Source organism: Mustela lutreola, chromosome 1, assembly GCF_030435805.1.
Source record: "Mustela lutreola isolate mMusLut2 chromosome 1, mMusLut2.pri, whole genome shotgun sequence".
Taxonomy (NCBI): Eukaryota; Metazoa; Chordata; class Mammalia; order Carnivora; family Mustelidae; genus Mustela; species Mustela lutreola.
Window position 1 is genome coordinate 183696736 of NC_081290.1, and position 21706 is coordinate 183718441.

The 21706-nt window shown below is 44.1% G+C and overlaps 1 protein-coding gene across 5 annotated transcripts in view; it reads left to right on the plus strand.

Annotated features, from left to right (window-relative positions):
- SIK2 (salt inducible kinase 2) overlaps nt 1–21706 on the plus strand; it is a 129984-nt gene that overhangs the window by 85902 nt on the left and 22376 nt on the right. For all 5 annotated transcript variants that reach the window (XM_059180285.1, XM_059180294.1, XM_059180323.1 and 2 more), the window contains exons 4-8: nt 2123–2284; nt 15668–15792; nt 16223–16346; nt 18161–18381; nt 19700–19852. In XM_059180285.1, the coding sequence (XP_059036268.1) occupies nt 2123–2284; nt 15668–15792; nt 16223–16346; nt 18161–18381; nt 19700–19852 (785 nt within the window). The remainder of the gene's footprint in view (nt 1–2122; nt 2285–15667; nt 15793–16222; nt 16347–18160; nt 18382–19699; nt 19853–21706) is intronic.

Here is a 21706-nt window from a genome sequence, read left to right on the forward strand (position 1 = left end):
AAAAGTGTGGGGAGGACCTGAGAAAATGATAATGTCCCCGACCTTCAGAAAGCTTAAGTGGAGGTATCTTATTTTCTAACACGCAGTGTGTTAGAGTCAGAGCTGTGTGTGTGTGTGTGTGTGTGTGTGTGTATACACAAACCCAAACACGTATGCACTTTGAGATATCATTGAGATACGTGTAGGGAACTACAGTGGGAGCCAATGTGCTATCACGATAAGGAGTTCAGGCTGGAGATTAGTTCTACTTCAAGTGACCAGGAACTGTTTATGGGCAAGGTAGAATTGAAAGGATATTTAGGATTTCATTGAAAGGATAGTTGGAATTTCAGCGGGAGTCTAGTAAAGAAGCGTGATACAGTTTTTAAAAAGCAAACATTTGGGGCGCTTGGGTGGCTCAGTGGACTAAAGCCTCTGCCTTCAGCCCAGGTCATGGTCCCAGGGTCCTGGGATCCAGTCCTGCATCAGGTCCTCTGCTCAGCGGGGATCCTCCTCTCTCTCTGCCTGCCTCTCTGCCTGCTTATGATCTCTGTCTGCCATGTAAATAAATAGAATCTTTTTTAAATAATTAAATAATTAATTAATTAAAAATAAAAATAACCAACATTCCAGATTAGCCATTCACTTACCAGTTGTCTGAATTCAGCCCGATTCTGTTATCCCTCTGATCTTCAGCTCCCTCATTTATAAAATGCAAATTAAAATTATAGTTATGGTAGAGGGGTTTTAGGATGATTAAGGAGGATACAGTGATACAAACATGCTTTATGAAGTGTAAAATGCTGTGGGGCGCCTGGGTGACTCAGTTGATTAAGCGACTGCCTTCAGTTCAGGTCATGATCCTGGAGTCGCAGGATCGAGTCCCGCATCGGGCTCCCTTCTCCCGCTGACCTCTTTCCTCTTATGCTCTTTCCTCTTATGCTCTCTCTCTCTCTCTCAAATAAATAAACAAAATCTTTTAAAAAAATAAAGTGTAAAATGCTGTACACACATTAATTTTATAATAAATAGTGAGGATGACCTGAGCCAAAGCCATGGAATCTCAGTATCAGTAAACCACATAGCCTAGAGCAGAAAACATAAGGAGATGAATGAATATTGATTTACCCATGCAGTTCCTAAGTTGGGAAAACAATTTTAAATTTTAGAAAAATCCGTCAAGATTTCTGCTGACCCTTTCCCCTCAAAAGATCATTTCAGAGGCCTTTCAGATGTTCGGGTGAAACTTGCATGAGCTACACTATTTCGTTTTATTGAGTTCATGTAAACATACTCAGAATTAATTTTCAGGTAAACTGCTTTGATAGGGATTATAACATTGCACAAAGATAGCTAGTATATCTTGTGAGGTGTATTTGCTTAGAGAACCTGGCTATCATGTTTGATTTAGAGAACAAGTCTTGGGTAGATCAGAAGTGCTCTACCAAACAAAGCAGGGTGTGAATTATTTAAGCTGCTTCCAGGGACCACTGTTACAGTTCCAGGTGGCTGCTGATAACTGTGGGAAAGGATCGCTTACAAGAAAGATAGCCTTTGTCTGATGGGATGGCAGGAAATGGATTCATGGGGTTCTTTTTTTTTTTTTTTTTAACGTAAATTTTACATTTAAATGTGGCTAGGAAAAATAGTCAATAAACTTGTAAACAGAACAGAGGACGTGCTTAGGCATAAAAAAGCATTGTGAATTATACTGTGACTGCCATGCTACTTGCTTTTGCCTGGTCTTGCGCTCTCTCCATTTATTTGGACTCCAGTGAAATGTGATTGGAATTACTTTTCTCAAGGCAGGGAACTTGAAGAACAGCATGTTACTTGAATACTCACTCCTGTTCATTTAAAAAGCTTTTGAATAGGTGAAGGGGATTTAAGAGTATACTTACCTTGATGAGCACTGTGTAATATATGGAATTGTTGAATCACTGTGTTGTACACCTGAAACTAATATAGCACTGGGTATGAACTACACTGGAATTATAATAAAATCAATTAATAGATTTTTGAGGAGAAAAAGTTCTACCTACTAATAGTGGGGATTTTTTGTTGGTTGGTTGGTTGGTTTTGATGAATAATCCTAAATTTTCTCTCTCTCTCTTTCTTTTTTTTTTTTTTTTTTTTCTGACAGACTACCTTGCTAATCATGGCCGGTTAAACGAGTCTGAGGCCAGGCGCAAATTCTGGCAAATCCTGTCTGCTGTTGACTATTGTCATGGCCGGAAGATCGTGCACCGTGATCTCAAGGCTGAAAATCTCCTGCTGGATAGCAACATGAACATCAAGCTAGCAGGTAGGGGGGCACGCAGCTGGCTCTAACGAGGCAGGAACATTTCTACCAGCGCATTGGGCCTTCTTAAAGTGTGTTTTACTCACAGTTCTACATGTAATGACAAGTAAGAGAAACGGGTTCATTGTTAATGTACATGGCGCCAGGACTGGGGTCTGATTTGTGGCCAGGGTCTTGTGCTCTGCTGGAAGAGGTCCATTTGTCTGCCTGTGTGCATGAGGTAGGGGACTGGGAGCCAGCCCAGAGGAGCAGCCCAGGTCGCTAGTGCTCTCTCTGCTGTCCTGGTCGTGGGTGATCACGGCTGAGAGGGCACAGCCGGATAAAAGTGTGGTGAAGATGAATGCCTTGCTCTGGTATAATAAGGTTTTGAGTTACACGTGGGAGGTTAAGGGTAGAGATTATTTTGCTCATTTTTCTCCTGCCGTTTTCACAATTGTAAGAGGTTTTATATTTTATAGTCCAAGTTTATTTATTCATATGGTCAAACATTCAATCAATATTTACATGTCAGGTACTGTGCTATGCGAGGTATACAGGGGATAAAAATCCTCTGATTCTAAAAGACTAGTGGGGAGATAAGAATAATTAAAATACAATATGTTGCCCCAAAATGTATATACGAACTGCAGCAGGAATCTAGGTGAAGGAACAGCAGTCCCCCTGCAAAGTCAGGGAGGCCTCACAGGGAAGGGACTATTTGAACTTGGGCTTGGGGGTTGGATGACTTAGAAGCTTGCCAGGAAGAGAAACGGAAGTGGGATATTACACACAGGCAAACTGGAAATACCACCGATGGAAGGGAAGGAGCTTCAGACTGCTGTGGTGGGGAGCTACGGCTCAACATTGCTGGAATGTCAGATCTATAGGCACAAGGAATCTATACAAGAGGCACAGGTAGGCAAAGAGCAGAAGATGAAGGGTCTTGAACGCCATGAAAAAGATTTCAGAGTCTATTCTGTTGGTAATCGGGAGTGCAGCCTACTGAAAAATGTAGGGTGATAGGCGTGAAGGTGAACCTGGGCTATACGATTAGATTTGCGTGACGGAAGGCGATTTCTTTCTGGCGGCGGCAGAGTCAAGATGGGTAGGAGGTGGTGAGACTAAGGCAAGAACATTAATAAGGGATCTAAGGCAGAGTCCAGTTAAGAAGATGTGGGTCTGGGCTAGAGAAGCAGCAACAGAGGTTGTAGGTGTGGGAGGGAGACTTACTTTTGTTAGGGTATGGAAGAAGATAAGGGGCTCGAAACAAAAGCCTACCAAAGTTTGCAAGTGCTGGTGTTTTGTTCTAGGATTATTCAAGAGGAAGAGAGGGACACCCAGTTGAGAGGAGCTGACCGAGAAATTACTTGCTGACTAGCTAGGTTGGATACTCATTGGACTTCTAAGCTCAGAGACAAAACAACAGCCTTGGTTTGTTGCATTGGGGTATAAAATAGAGGCCAAAAGCCTCTGATTTGTGCATGTAACTGTTTTTTGGATTTTTGGGGTTTTTTAAAGATTTTTATTTATTTATTTAACAGACAGAGATCACAGGTAGGCGGAGAGGCAGGCAGAGGGGATGGAGAGAAGCAGGCTCCCCACTGAGCAGAGAGCCCGATGCGGGGCTCGATCCCAGCACCCCAGGATCATGACCTGAGCCAAAGGCAGAGGCTTTAACCCACTGAGCCACCCAGGCACCCCAGTAACTGGTTTATTTCTATGCCATTTCCCATTAGTTTTTGCCTTGGGCATTTGAGGGAAAGCAAATAATTAATTTTTTACTTACTTTAACTTTTACTTTTACTTTAATTTTAATAATTAATTTTAAATGCCAGTGTTACGTATGGTTCAGGGAGGTAATGGATTTTCCATTCTGCAGGCTATGGCTTTTTTTTTTTTTTTTTTTTTTTTCTAATGGGATTGCCTGAATAAAAGAGTTTTTTTAAGTTAATCTGTTTCATTCCCATTTTATATATATAAAGATTTGTATTGATTTGTCTTTTCTGTTTTGAAAGTGCACGGTATTGGTGTTTCCATAGTTTCTTATGTGTGTTCACTCCTCCCATTTGTGTGTTGTTTTTTTTCTCCTCTTCTTTTGGCCTTTCCATTGGTCTCGTTCTTCTCACTCCTGTTTGCCAGTCTTCAGAAGTGCACCGTCCTGGGACTTCTCGTTTACTTCTTGAAAGCATCTGCTGCCCTCAAATTGTCCCTCTTCAGAGAAGGCTCATGTTTTTTGAAGTCCTTAACTCTGTAGAAAGAAAGAGTTAAGAGCTCCACCTTCATATTCCTTTATCACTAAAACAAAAAACTCACAAAAGTATGTTTCCAAGGCATTCTGGGAGTCTTTTTAGGCAGAGAAAGGTTAGCAGTGTGAGTCATATGCTGTGGAAATGACAGTGTTCTGTCACTAACATCTCAAAAGAAAATGTCAAAGTAGAACACCAAAGAAGCTTGCAAACAAAATATACAGAATATTCCTTTAAGGTTATAACCAATTTTTGCCTGGCTATAATGTGTCTCCTGTAATTTTGGCATATAATATAGGTAGGTAAACTCAGTATTTCTAATGTCGTTGAGTGGTATTCACAGTGAGGTCTCTTTGACTTCAGGAAGCACAGATTCTAAGTTTCCAAGCATTATTGGTAAGTTTTTCCTCCAGGGTTACTCACTAACTGATTTTTGGGTTTTATAATTCAGTATTGATGCATTTAGTGTCATTGATTCCATACCTTACAAGTGGAGACGCGCATGTGCACACACAGACACACACACACATAGAGTACATCTTAGCCCTCAGATATCCTCTTGTCCACATTTTTCTGTCATCCTCACCACTGTTTACCTCAAATTTTAGTAAAAGTTTATTTGCTCCTAGGCAAAGTCCTGGGGATTGAAGTATTTCAAGACAAAAATGATAACAATGCAAAAAAGTTCAACTCTGCTGTCACCTCGAGGAGTTAACCCAAAACCAGAGCTTTAACTAAATATAACACAAGAAGATAATTATAAAGGCGATGAGGCTAGGAGAAAGACTAATTCTTCCTGAAAGAACAAGGGAAGTGATTTGCTAAGACTTGATTAAGAAGAAAGCATTTGTGGTGGGACAGGGGAGAGAAAAGCAAAGGGGCTGTGAGGTACAGATGGGGGCTCCAAGCAGGTAGATGAGGATATGCAAAGGCAGGCCCGAGAACTCAGATTGTGCAGGAAAGCTGTGTACCAGAGCTAGTGGGACATAAGCACCTGTGACAAATGACAGGGAAAGAGCCTGGACAGGTAGGCAGAGCTACATCATGGAGAATCTCACATGCCATCAGAAGTTTATATGTGTTTCCATGTTTTTAAAGAATTTCTCCAGGATATTTATTTTTAATCCATAGATTTTTATAACTTTTTTTTATAGTCTTGCTTTCCTTTAAAAACATCATCTTGTGATTTGTGAGGATTCTTCTTGAATTTTAAAGAATTCTAACACATGTAAGAAAGATGGGACTCCATGGAAAAACTGCAAGAACTCATAATAAAATGCACAATTATTGCCTCAAATTATACTTTGCTTATTCTCCTTATGAATTTCTCATTAATTGCTAAATGGGCCAAATAACTGAACTACGTTAGCCATTTTGTACGTTGAAATTGAAGAGAAAGTGTAAACCAAAACTAGCTGTAAATTACAGTATTTTTCTTGGTTCATAAGACAGAAAATGGGGTAGAAGTAGCAAATGTGGTTTATTTTAGTAAGTACAGAAACATGGCTTTGAAATCATTTTCTAATTTATGCTCCTCCAGTGGATGAAGACTTCAGATACTAATGAGCCGTGGATCCGTCCATACCCGTGTGTTCATTGCCTCATTATGAGACCTCTGGCCTTTACAAAATACCAGGCAGAATGCAGTGGTTATGGTAAAATTTTCCCCTAGCTATTTTGGCTATGACCATTCAGGCATCAGCTTGAGAATAAATAGGTGAAGGACATTTAGTTTTGTTCTTCACCTTTCCTAATCTGAAATGTTTATAATAAATACTTAAAGATAAAAATGTATGAACTACTTGGAGGAAGTTTTCAGAAAATATCACCATTCAAACAAGGCTTCTACGTAAAGACCGTGGAGCGTGATAGCAGACCATGTTGGTGGGAACTCTGGCTGTGCCACGTAGCATCTGTGTGACCTTGGGCTAACTATTTATGCTCACTTAGCCTATGTTTCCATATGTATGAAACAGATTAATCTGTTTCTCAGGAGTATCACAGGGACTTGTGATAATGTTAGAGACAGGAGGCCAGCAGGTAAGAGTATAGTCTCTAGAACCAGACTACCTGGCTTTGAATCGTGGTTCTGCCACTTACTGGATAGGTGACCTTGGACATGTTACCTAACATCTCTGTCCCTCCGTTTCCTTATCTCTGAAGAGGGAATGATAGAAGTTCATATCTCACAGTGCTTACTAGTTAATATTTGCAAAATACTTAGAACAGTGCCTGGTACATAGTTGATGCTATTTAAGTGTTCGTTAAATAAATTGTTAAAGTCCTGGCACCATGTAAACACTCAGTAAAAGGGTAGCTATTCTTTGTATGTAATTGACTCCATGTGAAAACAAGTCCTAAAAATTCTGATCGTCATGTAACCCCCCTCACCATGTCTTTTTTTTTTTAATTTACCAAGGCCTTAACGCCTTATTAATACAAATCTCCCAAAGAGTAAGTTTATTATTTATATTCTAAATTGTCTCTACTTGATATGAATTAATTTTTTTTCAAAGAGGGACTTTACACATAATCACTGATGTGTAGTAGCCTGGTAGATCTCACTTCTTTTCTGAACTGACCCATGACTTCCAAGTAACCCATCATCCCTCATTATCATTTTTAACAACCTTCGTATTCACAGAAGCCTTGAGACAGCGTTTCTGCATATATAATTCCAGTTTTGTGCCCTGGAATCAAAAAGAGGCTAGGGGAGGCTGAGAGAGGTAGTAAACTATTTGTTAGAAGTCTCCTGTTTGCTATCCTCCTGCCACTGGTATTCTGTAGAAAGAGCTCTGCGTCAGCAAGCCCAGGGAGGCCGCCTCTTTATCCTTCAAGGCCCTGAGCACCAGCAACACATTAAGCCCGGACCATGGAAGAGTGCCCAGAGAGTTTTGTTGAGTTTTGTTGAGTTTTGGTTTTCCCCTCGTCTTCTCCCTCCCTGCTGTCCTCCCCACTTGGGGCTAAGGAAGACCATTGATTGGCTCCTCAGCTCGCTGAACTCCCTTACGGCACACATCGATGCCCCCACACTGTTCAGCAGGATCACATGTCGTCTCAGCCGTGGTGACCACTCTCGTTGCCCTGCTGTGGGGTGGAGAGGGACTGACTAACGTTCGCAGGGGAGCTGCGCACCTAGCCTTTCCTTGCTGGTGGGCAACAAAGCACACAGTGACGTCAGTGCTGGCCAAGCCCTGTGCCGTTGACATAATGTGTCCGCTTCATCTCCACCACTGGCCTGCCTTTCATTTGTCAGCTTTCATTTCCTCCTAATTGTCTTCTCTGATCCTGTGATAATAATTACAGAAGAGGTGTATCTCTCCAGCGAGACTGGGTATCTGAATTCTACTGGTAATTTTAGAAACGAGGATAAAATTAACCCTAAAGCCATCTGCTGCTCTGTAAGAGAATTTTTTAAATTATAAATTAGACATTATAAAACACTGCTGGAGATTTAAAATTGCCTTGGTGGTGTTGATTCCTAGAAGTCGTGTACTTTTTCTTAGCTTAAAGACTGGTTTTCGGGGTTTCGTTTTTTCCCTTTTCAGAAAAAGTTTATCTAATGACTTCTTCTGTTTCGTCTTTACGTCATTTAAATAAAAATCCTGTAAGTATGTAGTAATTATACTCATTTTGCGACAGTAACAGTGACAGACTGTTTAACATCTTCTATATGTTTTTCACAACCTTTGTTTTATTCTGTTTCCTGGCTACTTGAAGAGTGGTCTGGGGACCAGCAGCATGAGCATCACTTGAAGCTTGTTAGAAATGCAGAGTATCAAGCCCAACCCTAGACCTGCTGAATCAAAATCTGCGTTTTAGCACATTGTCCAGGTTGTTTGTGTGACTGCTCGCCTTTGATCTGTTTCCTTCCAGCAAGGACAACAGAATTCTTTTGTGCTTGGTTCCCAGCAGAATCACGAGGATCAGTTCATTTACTCGGTTTAAGGTCCCGTTATTCCTAAAACAATGGACCTTTGCTAATGATATTTGGGCACAGATAACTTAGGTAATTTAGTGATGACAGTAATAACAATTGGCATTTGTTGTCAGTAAGCTACAGGTCAGTCACTTTCAAAATAAGCAGACAGTAATAGCCCTTCTAGTACCGTTTTCAAATATATCCGTAGTCTGTTACTGGTTAGTTAGATAAGACGTAATTAGAGGACTCAGCTTTTGAGGCTAAGTTCATTTTCATGAGATTCCATCAACAGTGACTGAATCAATTCTGTGGTTGTGCAGACCCTCTCTTCTGTAGACCTCTTAAGCCACAAAGAAAGCAGGTGAGAGAATATGGAAATCCTGGGAAATCTCAAAACCATTGTTAAGAGTAAAACCCCTAGAGAACTTGCCTTCGTGTTAGGGGTGTGGGCACACGTCATCTCACATGAAAAGACAAGATGTCTATTCAGCACACTGTGCATTCCTGTAAAGACTGTGGATTCCTAAAATGAATGTAGGTATATATTTCTGACATTTACTTTGTAAACAATTATTTCCATCCCTAATGAAGGATGCTGTTGACATAGCATCTAATAGCGCAGAGAAGAGAAAGCCGTCTCTTGCCAAGTTCCGCTGGCAGAGGGCTAAATTAGAAAACCTCTGCTCTCTACGAATATAAAAGATTTTTCCTGGCTTTATGACAGCCTTACCTCCTGCTCTGAGTTGGACTCAACTTCTCTGGCTAGTGATATTCTTGGAACAGCTGTGATATAGTGAAAAACAAAAACAAAAAAACACCTGGCTTGCAGTTTAAAAAACCTGTATTTGAATGCTGGCTAAGCCACTCATAGCTAGCGATAACTTGGGCAAGTCATTTAACCACTTTGAGCTTCAGTTTCCTTGTCTATAAGACATGGACAGTCACAACTCACAGGGCTGTTATCACAATTAAATGAAATAATATATATTTTAAAAATACCAAGTATATAATGCCTGATCCAGTGTAGGCATGACACAAATGTTTTTTGGATTTGATGATAACTTCTAAACCATGTTGAAGGATAAATTGTCATTTGTTTCTAAAACTTCTCATGATTTCATATTGAACTTTCTTAAAATTAAGAGAATCTTTAAGAAAGATTTTTTTTCCTACTATGTTTAAGAATGTTGAAAATCATGATTGATCTGACAAACTTAAGGTGTGTTATAAGGGCAAGTTCAGTTACTCCCCACACAAATGACAAATTACTGCAGAGGAAAGAAACTTTTTTATATTCAGAATTTTGTCAGAGTTGCTCAATCTTGTATGAATAAAAATAGTATCAAAATAACATTAGACTGAACCCTGGATTGGAGTGAGAAGTATCAGTATGAATTCATGGGATTTTTAAAAATACATACACATATAGAAAGGTACAAGAATAAATATGGGGGGTGTATACATATATTTTAGCATTTGTACATATATTTCCTAACTCTCCCACTGACAGGGCCTAGAAGCAGTGACATTCAGCTACAATCAATACATCTAGGTCCTAGTCTTGGTTCTCTGTAAAAGGAACCAAGGATCCTTGGGAAGGTGGCTGATTCCAGAGCTGCGGTAGAGAAAAGAGAAAATGAGCCTGGAACTTCTTCTGGTGCCAGAGATAAGGAAATACTTAAAATGACATTTTAAAAGGATGAGGGCATGCTGAAAGGATACAGAAACCAACCTGAGTTAGCTCTTCATGGCCAAAGCTGGAACTATTTGAGCACCAAATAAATAATCGTACTGAATTATAACTAAGAATAAAATAAACGCTCGTGACAAATACAATGACAATATGATAAAAAATAAATGATTTAATGAATAAATGAAAGGGGAAGAAGGGCAACTAACTCTTCCTTAAAGAATTATAATTAAGAAGTGTAGAAGATGTGGGGAACATTAAAACTCACCCCTAGAACACTACAGTAATCATTGCTGCAGTCAAGGTCTACCAGTGAACGCTAAAGTGATGGGTGGAAAGTTCGAGAAACAGGATCCGTATAGTCTCAATGTATCTTTTCTAATGTATTAATTACAAAAGGTAAAAGAGTAACTTGACAATGGGGACACCCAGCAGAAATCACCTTAATCAAGAGATCAGGGGACCTGCCCCCACCCCAGTAATTAGACATAATACCATGCATCCCCTGATACAGTGCACTGAGAAGAGCACCTCATCTTTTGATGGTCTTCCCCAAAATCCATAATCTTTACCCAGTCATGAGGAAACACCAGGCAAAACCAGACTGAGAAACAGGCTACAAAACTTGTGACCTGTATGGTTCAGGGTGAGGGAAGGCGGAAGAATGGAGGCAGATTGGGGAAACCTAAGGAAGCAGGACCACTGAATGCGCCGTGGAATCCAGAGCGGAGGGGCATGTTTGTGAGAAACCGGTGCTGTCTTCCTAAGGCCCGTAGCTTAGTTAATAGTACTGAGTCAGTGTTACTTTCTTAGTTTTGATCATTTTGCTAATACGGTTACAGAAAATGTTAGCATTAGGGGAAGTGAGGTTAAGGGCATAGGGAGTCCTTACTGTATTGTTCCAACTCTTCTGGAAATCTAAAATTATTGCAGAATTGACGGTTAAATAATACTGAAGTGAATCCAGCATTGCGTGGTGCAAGTTTTATGGTGGAAAACAGAACACGAAATGTCTGAGGGACACAGCAGCCATCCCTGTAGGTGTTAACTTGCAGGCCACATATGAGGTTGGGCTGGTGTTTCGTTTCCAGCAAGGCCAGGCTGGACCAGAGGAGGCTGCCCAAGTTCCTGTCTTCCTAATGGTTTCCCGAAGTCAGATGATAACATTGGGGTCTTCTGTTATCCTCTGTCACTGGGAGGCACTCGTCTGTGTTCGCACAGTGGTTGACACACGTACGCATTCGTCGGTTCAGTGGAGGAATGATTTGGTAAATCCTGCCCGGCCGCTTCCATGTCACTTCGCTCTCGCTCACCTCTCACGTCCTTCAGACGCTGTTAAGCAGAAAGCTGCAGACTGGGGCGCCTGGGTGGCTCAGCGGGTTAAGCCTCTGCCTTCGGCTCAGGTCATGATCTCAGGGTCCTGGGATCGAGCCCCACATGGGGCTGTCTGCTCAGCTGGGAGCCGGCTTCCCCTCCTCTCTCTCTGCCTACTTGTGGTCTCTGTCAAATAAATAAATAAAAATTTTTAAAAAAAAAAAAAAGGAAGCTGCAGACTGTGAATAAAGCACATTCACCAGGTTCCTGTGAAGAAATAAAAGGGCTTTTATTTTTAAGTGCCTTTCCATTGCCACTTGTTAAATCTGACAATTATTAACTTGCTCAAAAATAGCTGCGTATCCCGCTGCCAGGGAAGGACACAAAGGTGGCGGCGCACCGGGAGGGCTCTTCGCCACACTCGCTCTCTAGCCCCGGTCTTCCGTCTTCACCGACATACTAAATGTCTACCCTCACTTTCTCCTACAGTAAGGAGCCCTCGTGGGTTTTTAAGAAGAAATCCTCTTTAGAGAGCTTAGATCCACTTCTGGTCCGCGGTAAGCACTTGGGAAAGAGAAGATGACAGCGTAGTCATTGCAGCAAACCTTGACTCAGCAGCCGCTGTCTACAGCCCTCATGCCAAGTGCTGGGAGGACAGATGTGTATCATTTCTCCCTTCCCTTCTCTCAAGAAATGCAGTCTGATGGGGAAAATTGATAAGTAAAACAGTACGAAAAATTGCTCTTTTCCTCTCGAGTAGCTTACTCAGTATGTTTCAGTAGCATGCCTAAGGCATTATATAATATCTACTTACAAGTGTACTTGTCTGCGTATTCCCATTCATTGTCAGTAACTCACATTCACAATAATGTGATAAAGTAGATATTGTCCCCATTTTGCAAATGAGGAGATCAAGGCTCTAAGAAGTAACTTGCCCAAGGTCACACATTTGCCCAAGCTCAGTAGACAACCCAGGATTTGATCCTAATCTACTTGACTCCAAAAGTCTTCCTTAATCCATACCTCATAGGATTACAAATACAATGCTTAGTTGCTTTGACAAGGTTATAGAAGACATCTGGGGACGCCTGCGTGGCTCCATCATTTAAGTGTCTGACTCTCAGTCTCCGCTTGGGTCTTAATCTCAGGGCCGTGGAGTTCAAGTCCCACATCAGGCTTCACACTGGACATGGATGGAGCCTACTTAGTAGTAATAAATAATGACATCTGCATGTATGCTACTGTAATAGCTCTGGTGAACCTATTGTCTTTTGGCATTTCTTTCAATGTTGCTACTGGCTCGAGTTTTATTTTCTTCAATTCCCTACAGGAAGCAGAAACAAACATCTACTTAGTACCACTCTCCTTATATGTTAACAGGCACTTTCCTTGTCTTGTGTCTTGTGTAAAGCCACAGTTGAGACTGTACCAGAGGCACAGCTCTGCTCTCCTAGCTCTTGCTCTCTTCTTGCCTGTAAGGTGCACCAGTGAGAGCCTCTGTATTAAGGAGACCAGGCCACCAGGCCCTGTCACTCCTTTGAGATGACACTTTCCACCAGATTCCAGGGAAGGCCAGATTGTAGGAGTTCCACAATGGTTCTTGAGATATTAAAACTTCACAGTGCTATTTGGAGGGTACCCTCAACTTACGTGAGCTAAAACTCACCCTGGGATGATGGTTTAAAGGACAGCAATTATTGGACCTACTTCAGGATCTCCAAACACACATCTTAGAGCTTCTGGTGCTTGTCTGTGTGAGTGAAATTAACATTTCCCTCTTCGAATGTTATTTGAACATCTAGTCCTTGACTCATTGGAGAGTATAGTTTTTCTAGAAAATTAGAAATGCGCATCGATGAGGATAGATGGGTTACGACGTCATACAGGTGGTTAGTCGTGGAGGTGGACTTGAGAGGGCGAGGCCTCTCCGACGGTTCTTTTGTAAGCAGAGTGTAGGACTGAGCTGTGGTCCCGTTATGAAGGGAGAGGCTGTCATTGCCTCCTCCTCCTGGGTGCCAGGGGCAGAGCCGGTGTTGTTCCACCAGGTGTAGACGGTGCCTGAGGCTCTTCCCCACATGCACCCTCAGTTGTCTTCTGAACCCTCAGGGTTCTCTGCACTTCTCTGCCCTTCCTGTACACGTCCTTGAAGTATCACCTCCTGCAGGGCAGTAGTTGATAATGATGGCTTCGCCGAAGAGGGGAGCTGACACTTGACATCTGTGCCCAGGCACGCTACGTGTTCAGTCTCCTTTCACCCTCACAGCACCCTGTCTGGGTGGGTGGATCGTCACTACATTTATAGATATCGAAACTTGGGTTCGGGGAAGTTAAGCCATCTACCAAGGCGACCTGCAGCTAGAAAAGTGGGAAAACTGCTTCAGTTCCCAGAACTTAAGAGACCGTACCCTGCCGCGAGGCTGTGGTGTTGGGAAGGGGACTGCTCTCGCAGTCACTACTGCTTGCCACCAGCGTGCATGTCCGTGAGCTACGAGAACGCTTCGCCGACAGCGTGCCGTGTGCCATAGTCTCAAGGGGTGACTCGAGTGCGGGTCTATGTCACCTCACTGACCCTCACGACAGCTCAGCGACTGCAGGTGGTTATTACTTCAGCTTTACACATGGGGACACCAAGGCTCAGAGACTGACACAAAGTCACTTAGCCAGTGAGTCTGGAGCTGGCAGTTTGATCCACTCCTCTTAGAACACTTTTACCTTGTTTTTTGAAGATTGATTCGTTCTAGAGAGAGAGAATGGGCACAAGTGGGTAGGGGCAGAGGGAGAGGAGGAGAGAGAGTCTCAAGCACAGCCCAATGCGGGCCTCATCTCAGGACCCCGAGATCATGACCTGCGCTGAAATCAAGAGTCGGGCTCTCAACTAGTTGTGGCACCAGGCGCCCCTTGGGACACCTCTGAAGCTCACTGTCCAAGCGGCACTGGCTACTAGCTGGGAGTAGAGCCCATTTCCATCACGAAGGCCGTGTTCTCCTGCCAGGAATGTTTACAACAACATAAGATGATACTCGTGTAACTTAAAAAATAGTAGGAATTTGTGTCCTCAATAAGAGTATCAGACTAGGTGAGCACTTAGCAAAAGGGCACAAGCTTGCATTTCTACCAGAACTCCCTGAAATTTGTCTTCTGGAATTTCCCTGCACAGAGAGGGCATCTGAGTACGGTGTTTCCAGAGTGCTCGCTGTGTGTCAGAGCTGCAGACTCAGTGTGACTAATGTCGTAAAAGGAAGACCATTGACTCTTGCGAGGTGTAATGCCACTGCAGCCCGTCACTGAGTGAATGAGGGATGCTGGTGAGGGGGGGCTGTGGCTGGCAGGCCGGAGAGCGACACCTGGTAACCAGCTGTCCAGACGCGTAGCTGCCCAAATCAGAATGCGTGGGCCAGCACGTAGGGAACCGTTACTCAGTTGCCTTAAAATGTTTTTGTCTTGCTACTCTGGGTAACGGCTGTAAGAGCAGCCAGTCACTCAGTTGTGTTTAGGGAAAATCTTAAAATTTTACTCATTTGCTTATTCCTTATAGACTACAAAAGATAAAGAGTTCTTGGGGTGCTTGGCTGGCTTGGTAAAGTGTGTGGCTCTTGATCTCGGGGTCATGAGGTCAAACCCCATGTTGGGCATAGAGCTCATGGAAAAAAAATTTTTTTTAATTAAAAAAAATGAAGAACTAGGGGCGCCTGGGTGGCTCAGTGGGTTAAAGCCTCTGCCTTCGGCTCAGGTCATGATCCCAGAGTCCTGGGATCCAGACCGGCATCCAGTTCTGTGCTCAGCAGGGAGCCTGCTTCCCTTCCTCTCTCTGCCTGCCTCTCTGCCTACCTGTGATCTCTGTCTGTCAAATAAATAAATAAAATCTTTAAAAAAAAAAAAAATGAAGAACTCTTAATCATGGAGTAATTGAAATTCTATAATTTCCTAATTCAAGTTGGTTGTCCACACCAATGGATCTTCTTTCAGCCTTAAAAATACGTGATCTATAAAGTCTTTTACCAGCCTCTCACTCATTCTCTTTGAGAAGAAAACTTCATTTATTTATATATTCATTCAACAAATACCTATGAAATACTTGATATCTTCTAGTCATTGTGCTCAGAGCCAGGGACAAGGCCCAAGGTAGACGCCGTAGCAGGTGCTGCTGTCGATACAGCATCTTGTAAAATTTATTACAAGATGTGCAGTGTGATTGAGAATATAGATGAAAGTAACATTTATTTCCATCCCAATAGATTTCGGTTTTGGAAATTTCTTTAAAAGTGGCGAACTGCTGGCAACCTGGTGTGGCAGCCCCCCTTACGCAGCCCCGGAGGTCTTTGAAGGGCAGCAGTACGAGGGACCGCAGCTGGATATCTGGGTACCTCTTTCCTTTGTTGTGTTAAATACATCTCTAGCGGTAATAACTGGAACTCTGGCCCACCTTTGAAGCTCTTGGTACTTAACACAGAGGTAGCATTTCCCTGTCCACTGGACTGTAATTAGAGCATTTTTGAATGGGGTTCTGGGAAGAACTGCTTGGGACAGATGATATTACTTTAATATCAGCAATAATTTAAAGTTAAGTAGTCATCAAAATGATTAAATTCAGATCTTTGAAAATATTTATTATAGGGTATTTTATTGCAATAGAGTGTTAGTTTTGCTTTGTTTTGCTTTGAAATTCTGAGAAAATAGTAAATCCAAATGGGTTTTTTCAGCCCATACGATTTTAAGGGCCCTGGGGATGTTGAGGGGAACAGTGTTTAAAGTCCTCAGTGGGAAAGTGACTGCGTTGTTTTCTTCCCTAGAGCATGGGAGTTGTGCTTTACGTCCTTGTCTGTGGAGCTCTGCCTTTTGATGGACCAACTCTTCCAATTTTGAGGCAGAGAGTTTTAGAAGGAAGATTCCGGATTCCCTATTTCATGTCAGAAGGTAACCTGTTTGTCTTATTACACTTGTTCTTTACAGGATTTGTGCTCCGAATGAAACGCCTCAGTGAAGGCTTTCCTTGTTCTAAGAGTTTGGGTGCCAAACAAAGTGACTGAGTCACTTGAGAAGCCATAGAAATAAGCAGCCCCTCCGTGTAGGTGAGAGAGCTGTAGCCTTCCTGCTTGTAACTGAAAACGGAAAGCTTTCCAGGTTAAGCACGGCAAGTCTTCACATGTATTCTGGGTCTATAAATGACCCCGGTTTATTTTAGACTTAGAGAAGCACCGTGTAGATAGGTTCACAACCATTTTACTCTAAGCATGAAATAGATTTTCCTGTATCCTTTGGTGAGAAGTTGCAAAATTAGGTTTTTTGATTGAATTAAAAACTGGCAAGCTGTCAGATCAAGATGCCAGGCCCCGGCCCATCTTGGATTAGCTTGTTCCGTGCAACCTTGGGTTTTGGTTGTCATCCTTAACTCTTTCATTCCTAGTGACGGTAGAAATACAGCTCTCTGGTAGTTGGGAGTGTAGACTTTAGAGCCAGGCTGCCTGGTTTTGATCCCGAGTTCACCACTTACGGGCAGTCTGCCCTTGACAAGTTCGTCCCCTCTCAGTGCTTCCGAGTCCTCTGTCTGCAGCATGGGAAGAGCAGCGCTGCCTGGTCCCGGTGCTGTGAGGCTGAACGGAGGCACTCTGTGTCCAGCACCTTGCATGGTGCCTGGCACATCGCAGAGGGTATGAAGCTCACTTCTGTGGGGTGGTAGAGGGCATGGTGTCTGCCCCGAGAATAAGTTGGTGCCCGAGTCCCAGCCGTGCAGTTTTTGTGATATAATCAAAAGTAACTAATGCTTCGTGTGCGTTTCTCTTAGCTGCGCTGAGTGGAGAAGAGCAGCAGGGCCGCGGGAGGGCGGCCTCACACACACAGCCCCACAGAGGTGCAGCAGCCTCACAAGGGCCCGGGGCTCCGTGGGCGCTCCTTGTAGCGGGAAGCTGGCTTTTGTCTTCAGCTGAACCTAAGGCTGTGTCTAGATCTTTTCACTCGAGAAATTTGATAGAAAGTTTCATTTAGCACCAAACTGAACAGACCTACACCCTCCTGATTTATCTTTATTTCTGTCTGTCTGTCTGTCTGTCTTTCTTTCTGTCTTTCTTTCTTTTTTAAGATTTTACCCATTTAGGGACGCCTGGGTGGCTCAGTTGGTTAAGCGGCTGCCTTCGGCTCAGGTCATGATCCCGGTGTCCTGGGATCGAGTCCCACATCGGGCTCCTTGCTCAGCAGGGAGCCTGCTTCTCCCTCTACCTCTACCTGCCATTCTGTCTGCCTGTGCTCACTCTCTCCCCCTCTCTCTCTCTGATAAATAAATAAAATCTTTAAAAAAAAAAAAAAAAAAAAAGATTTTACCCATTTATTTGACAGAGATCACAAGTAGGCAGAGAGACAGGCAGAGAGGGGAGGAAGCAGGCTCCCCGTTGAGCAGAGAGCCCAATGTGGGGCTCGATCCCAGGACCCTGGGATCATGACCCGAGCCAAAGGCAGAGGCTTAACCCACTGAGCCACCCAGGCACTCCCCCGCTCCTGATTTTCTGAAGTACTCATTCATGGTGGCGGTTACTTTTGTGTCAGCATTCACCATGGGAACCTGACCGCTACAGCTGGCTTTCATGTGTTCCTTTATTCGTTTGACCTTCTGCTTTCCAGTGGGCACTGTGGAGGACACAGAGATTAATGCCATTGTGCAGAGTCACATGAGTCAAGCCAGTACCCGGAAGTGCAAGGTGATTTACCTGACTTTCATAACATTGTGTTTTCCGTAGATTGTGAGCACCTTATTCGAAGGATGCTGGTGCTGGACCCATCCAAACGGCTAACGATAGCTCAAATCAAGGAGCATAAATGGATGCTCGTAGAAGTTCCTGTACAGAGACCTGTTCTCTATCCACAAGGGCAAGAAAATGAGCCATCCATTGGGGAATTTAATGAACAGGTTCTGCGACTGATGCACAGCCTTGGAATAGATCAGCAGAAAACCATCGAGGTAAAGTGACCAGAGATTTGACTGACGGTCTTTTGGCACAGCCACCCCCGCACATGGGCGTTTATATGGGATTGGGGAAAGACAAAGACGGAAACTTATCAAAGTAGACAATTTCTTTTAAGATGAAGCATGAAGTTTCATCCAGGGCGTGAGCTAGTCTATATGGATCATAGATGTACAGCTCGGGAACAAGGCTGAGGGCTGACCGGGAAGCAGGGAGAGCCCGCATCGTGTTTAGGAAAGCCAGAGGCTAAGCGGTCAGAAACAGGTGGATTCCAGAATCGGAATACTCCAGGTCGTAGAAAGGAGAGGGCTGTGAGCCTGGGAAACTCCCCCTCACTTTTATTTCTGTCCGTTAAGTAGTTAACGTATTCCTAGGAGAAACACATTTATTACCTCCACAGCAGTGCTCTCATGGAGCGTAACGCGAAAGAATACAAAATACCTCTTGTGAACTTCAAGTGCTCCAAGCCGTGCTGCGGCGATGAAGCCAGGCTGGCTCCCCTGCTCAGCTCGTCCCGCGCTCAGTGGCCTTTCTGTCCCCGCCACGAAGCAGATCTAGGACGCAGCTGGGAGGGCAGCCTACGGGCCCTGCTTCCTGCCTGGCGTGCTCTGAACCTGGAGCGCCCTGCGGGGCAGCCTTGCGGACAATTCAGTGGGATTAGAAGCCAGGGAGCAGCTGTTCCTGCATTCTGCTGGGACCCTGGGAAAGCTGGCCAGCGAGGGATGTGAAAAATTGGGAAGCAACTTTATTTTCAAGGCTTCAGGAGGGTGGAACCACAAAAACAAGAGGAAAAAAATTACCTAAGAACGGAGACACGGCGTCTCTCCATCCAGCCTCCCAGTGTTACCCTCCAGCCCAAAAGAACACCAGAAATTTCCCCAAAGACTTTAATCATTCACTGCAGAGTTTGCAACAGTTGGGACTTGTGTTGAAGTTAGGGAATTCGAGCTTGTGGGCCCAGGTTGTAAGCGACCGTACCCCGTAGTCACAGCTCAGGGTTGGGACCGTGTGGCAGCTCTGGGAACTTGTGACCTGAGACAGCGGTGGCATTTTTCCTGCACGCAGAAAAGCAAGTACAGCCTGTTACTGTGAAAGGGCCAGTCACTTAGAGGCCTCAGCCTTCGTGTAGTCAGTTCTGGAAACTCAGAACTCTCTGTCTTCCTCCTGAATTCTGGAACAGCTTTCATTCTAGACACACTTCGTTCGCTACTCTGTCTTCAGGAACACATGATTTCTCCTGCTTTTTCAGAAAGCTGTAGCTCACCACACTGGTCCTTATGCTTCTCCGCCTTCGGCACTTGCTTTCTCTTTCAGTCTTTGCAGAACAAGAGCTACAACCACTTTGCTGCCATTTATTACTTGTTGGTGGAGCGCCTGAAATCACACCGGAGCAGTTTTCCCGTGGAGCAGAGACTCGACGCCCGCCAACGGCGGCCCAGCACCGTGGCTGAACAGACCGTTGCCAAGGTAACGCCGCATTAGCCCGTGGTCTCATCTTGCAGGTGCCTGTTCCCAGGTTTGACACATTCTCCATCTTGTCGTACAACAAAGGGTTAGGATCTCATCTACAAGCGGTTCTTCTGTAAGGTTTCTACCCGTCACTTCCTAGATCCTCAAATGTTTTAGCATCTTCCTATTTCTTTTCTTTTTTAAGATTTTATTTCTCTATTCTACAGAGAGAGAGACAGAGCACGAGCATGAGCAGGGGGCAGAGGAGGCAGAGGGAGAGGGAGAGGCAGACTCCCCGCTGAGCAGGGAGCCCAATGTGGGGCTCGATCCCAAGATCCTGAAATCATGACCTTAACCAACTGAGCCACCCAGGTGTCCCTGCATATTCCTGTTTCTAAGGATTAATCTTATTTCAAACAGTTTTTTTTTTCCTTTAGAAAAAGAGTTTTCTCATCTTTAATCATTGACTGATGGTGAGAATCAATATAACTGGCCTGTACACTCGATTCCACTTAACAAATTTTTACTGAGATTTAGCCTATGCAAGCTTCTGTTCTTAGGCATGATAAGGGATGGGCTGCATAAAACTCGGACATGGCCCTCAGAGATCAGAGACGTGACAGTGTAAAAGCAAAGTAAGACATCACATAAATAACCACCATTCCAAACAGAGAAAGGTAAATGTGGGAGAACCAGCACGGGCAAACAGGAGGGCGACACATGCGCCTAGGAGAGGCTTCGTGGGAGAGTTGGCATTTCCGACGGAGCTCAGATCTTCAGGGATGTGTAGGCCTCTGCTGGGGAGAGGCAGGAGTTGAAGGCATTGTGCATAGGCAGCAGAAGCACTCAGTGGGCAGGCGTAGGGAGCTGACCTGAAGCGCACAGGGAAACGAAGAAGTTGGCATGGGGAGCTGAAGCCGTGCCATGAAGGGCTTCGGATGCCAAGGGAGGGAGTTGACGTACAGTTCAGGAAATACTGCAGAACGACTGGAGATGGATATGATACAGTCATACCCAGGCTTTACGCGGACTCCTCTGTGACATCAGGACAGGGAAGAGAAGAGCATAGGGGAAAGCAGTGAGGAGCTTGGGTAACGCGGTGCTGGCGGGTGCAGAATGGAGGGGTGAGCGCAGGGTCACCTCGGGCGGACTCCGGATGTACCCAGCGGTGGCTGGCGGAGGCAGCGCAACTCACTGCTCAACACAAGTGCTCCGGAGCCAGCCCCGATTCAGCCCTTGCCTGCTGCCTGACCTTCGGGAAGTTCCTTCAGGCCTTTCTGTGCCTCAGTTTCCCAAACTATAAAATGGGGGAAATTGAAGAACGTTCTAATGTTTGAATTAGTTGATAACTGTGCAACACTTAGAATGTGCCCACACGTGTCAGTTCTATAAAGTAAGATGGAAACGTTGGGGAGGAAGGGACAGCAGTGACTTAGAGATGACTCTGTTCCCGGGCCCGAGGCTGGGAGAGTAAGTGGTGGTGCTGACTTGGTTACTTGAAACGAAGAATAGATCTGGATCCCAGGACGGGGGCTGAGGCCAAAGGGAGTCGGAAAATCATCTATGTAGAGGTTGAGAAGAGGCATGTGGTTCATTCGTACAATCCATTAGGACTTCCTCCACTTTTGTGAGTGCTTACTTTGTGTCAAGGGCAAGGAAGAGCAGAGAAGTTCTGACTTTTTGTATTTTGTGTTTGGCAGTTTTATAAAGTTTATAGGCGTTACTAGAATTTTGCATTGGCTTCTACAGAACATGGGCGGGGGAGGGGGGGAACCAAAGGATTAACATCTTGATTTTAGTAAGCAAATGGTATACACTGTTACACACACTTTAACGTATGAAACAATGTGAATATTGACACTAACGTGAGCA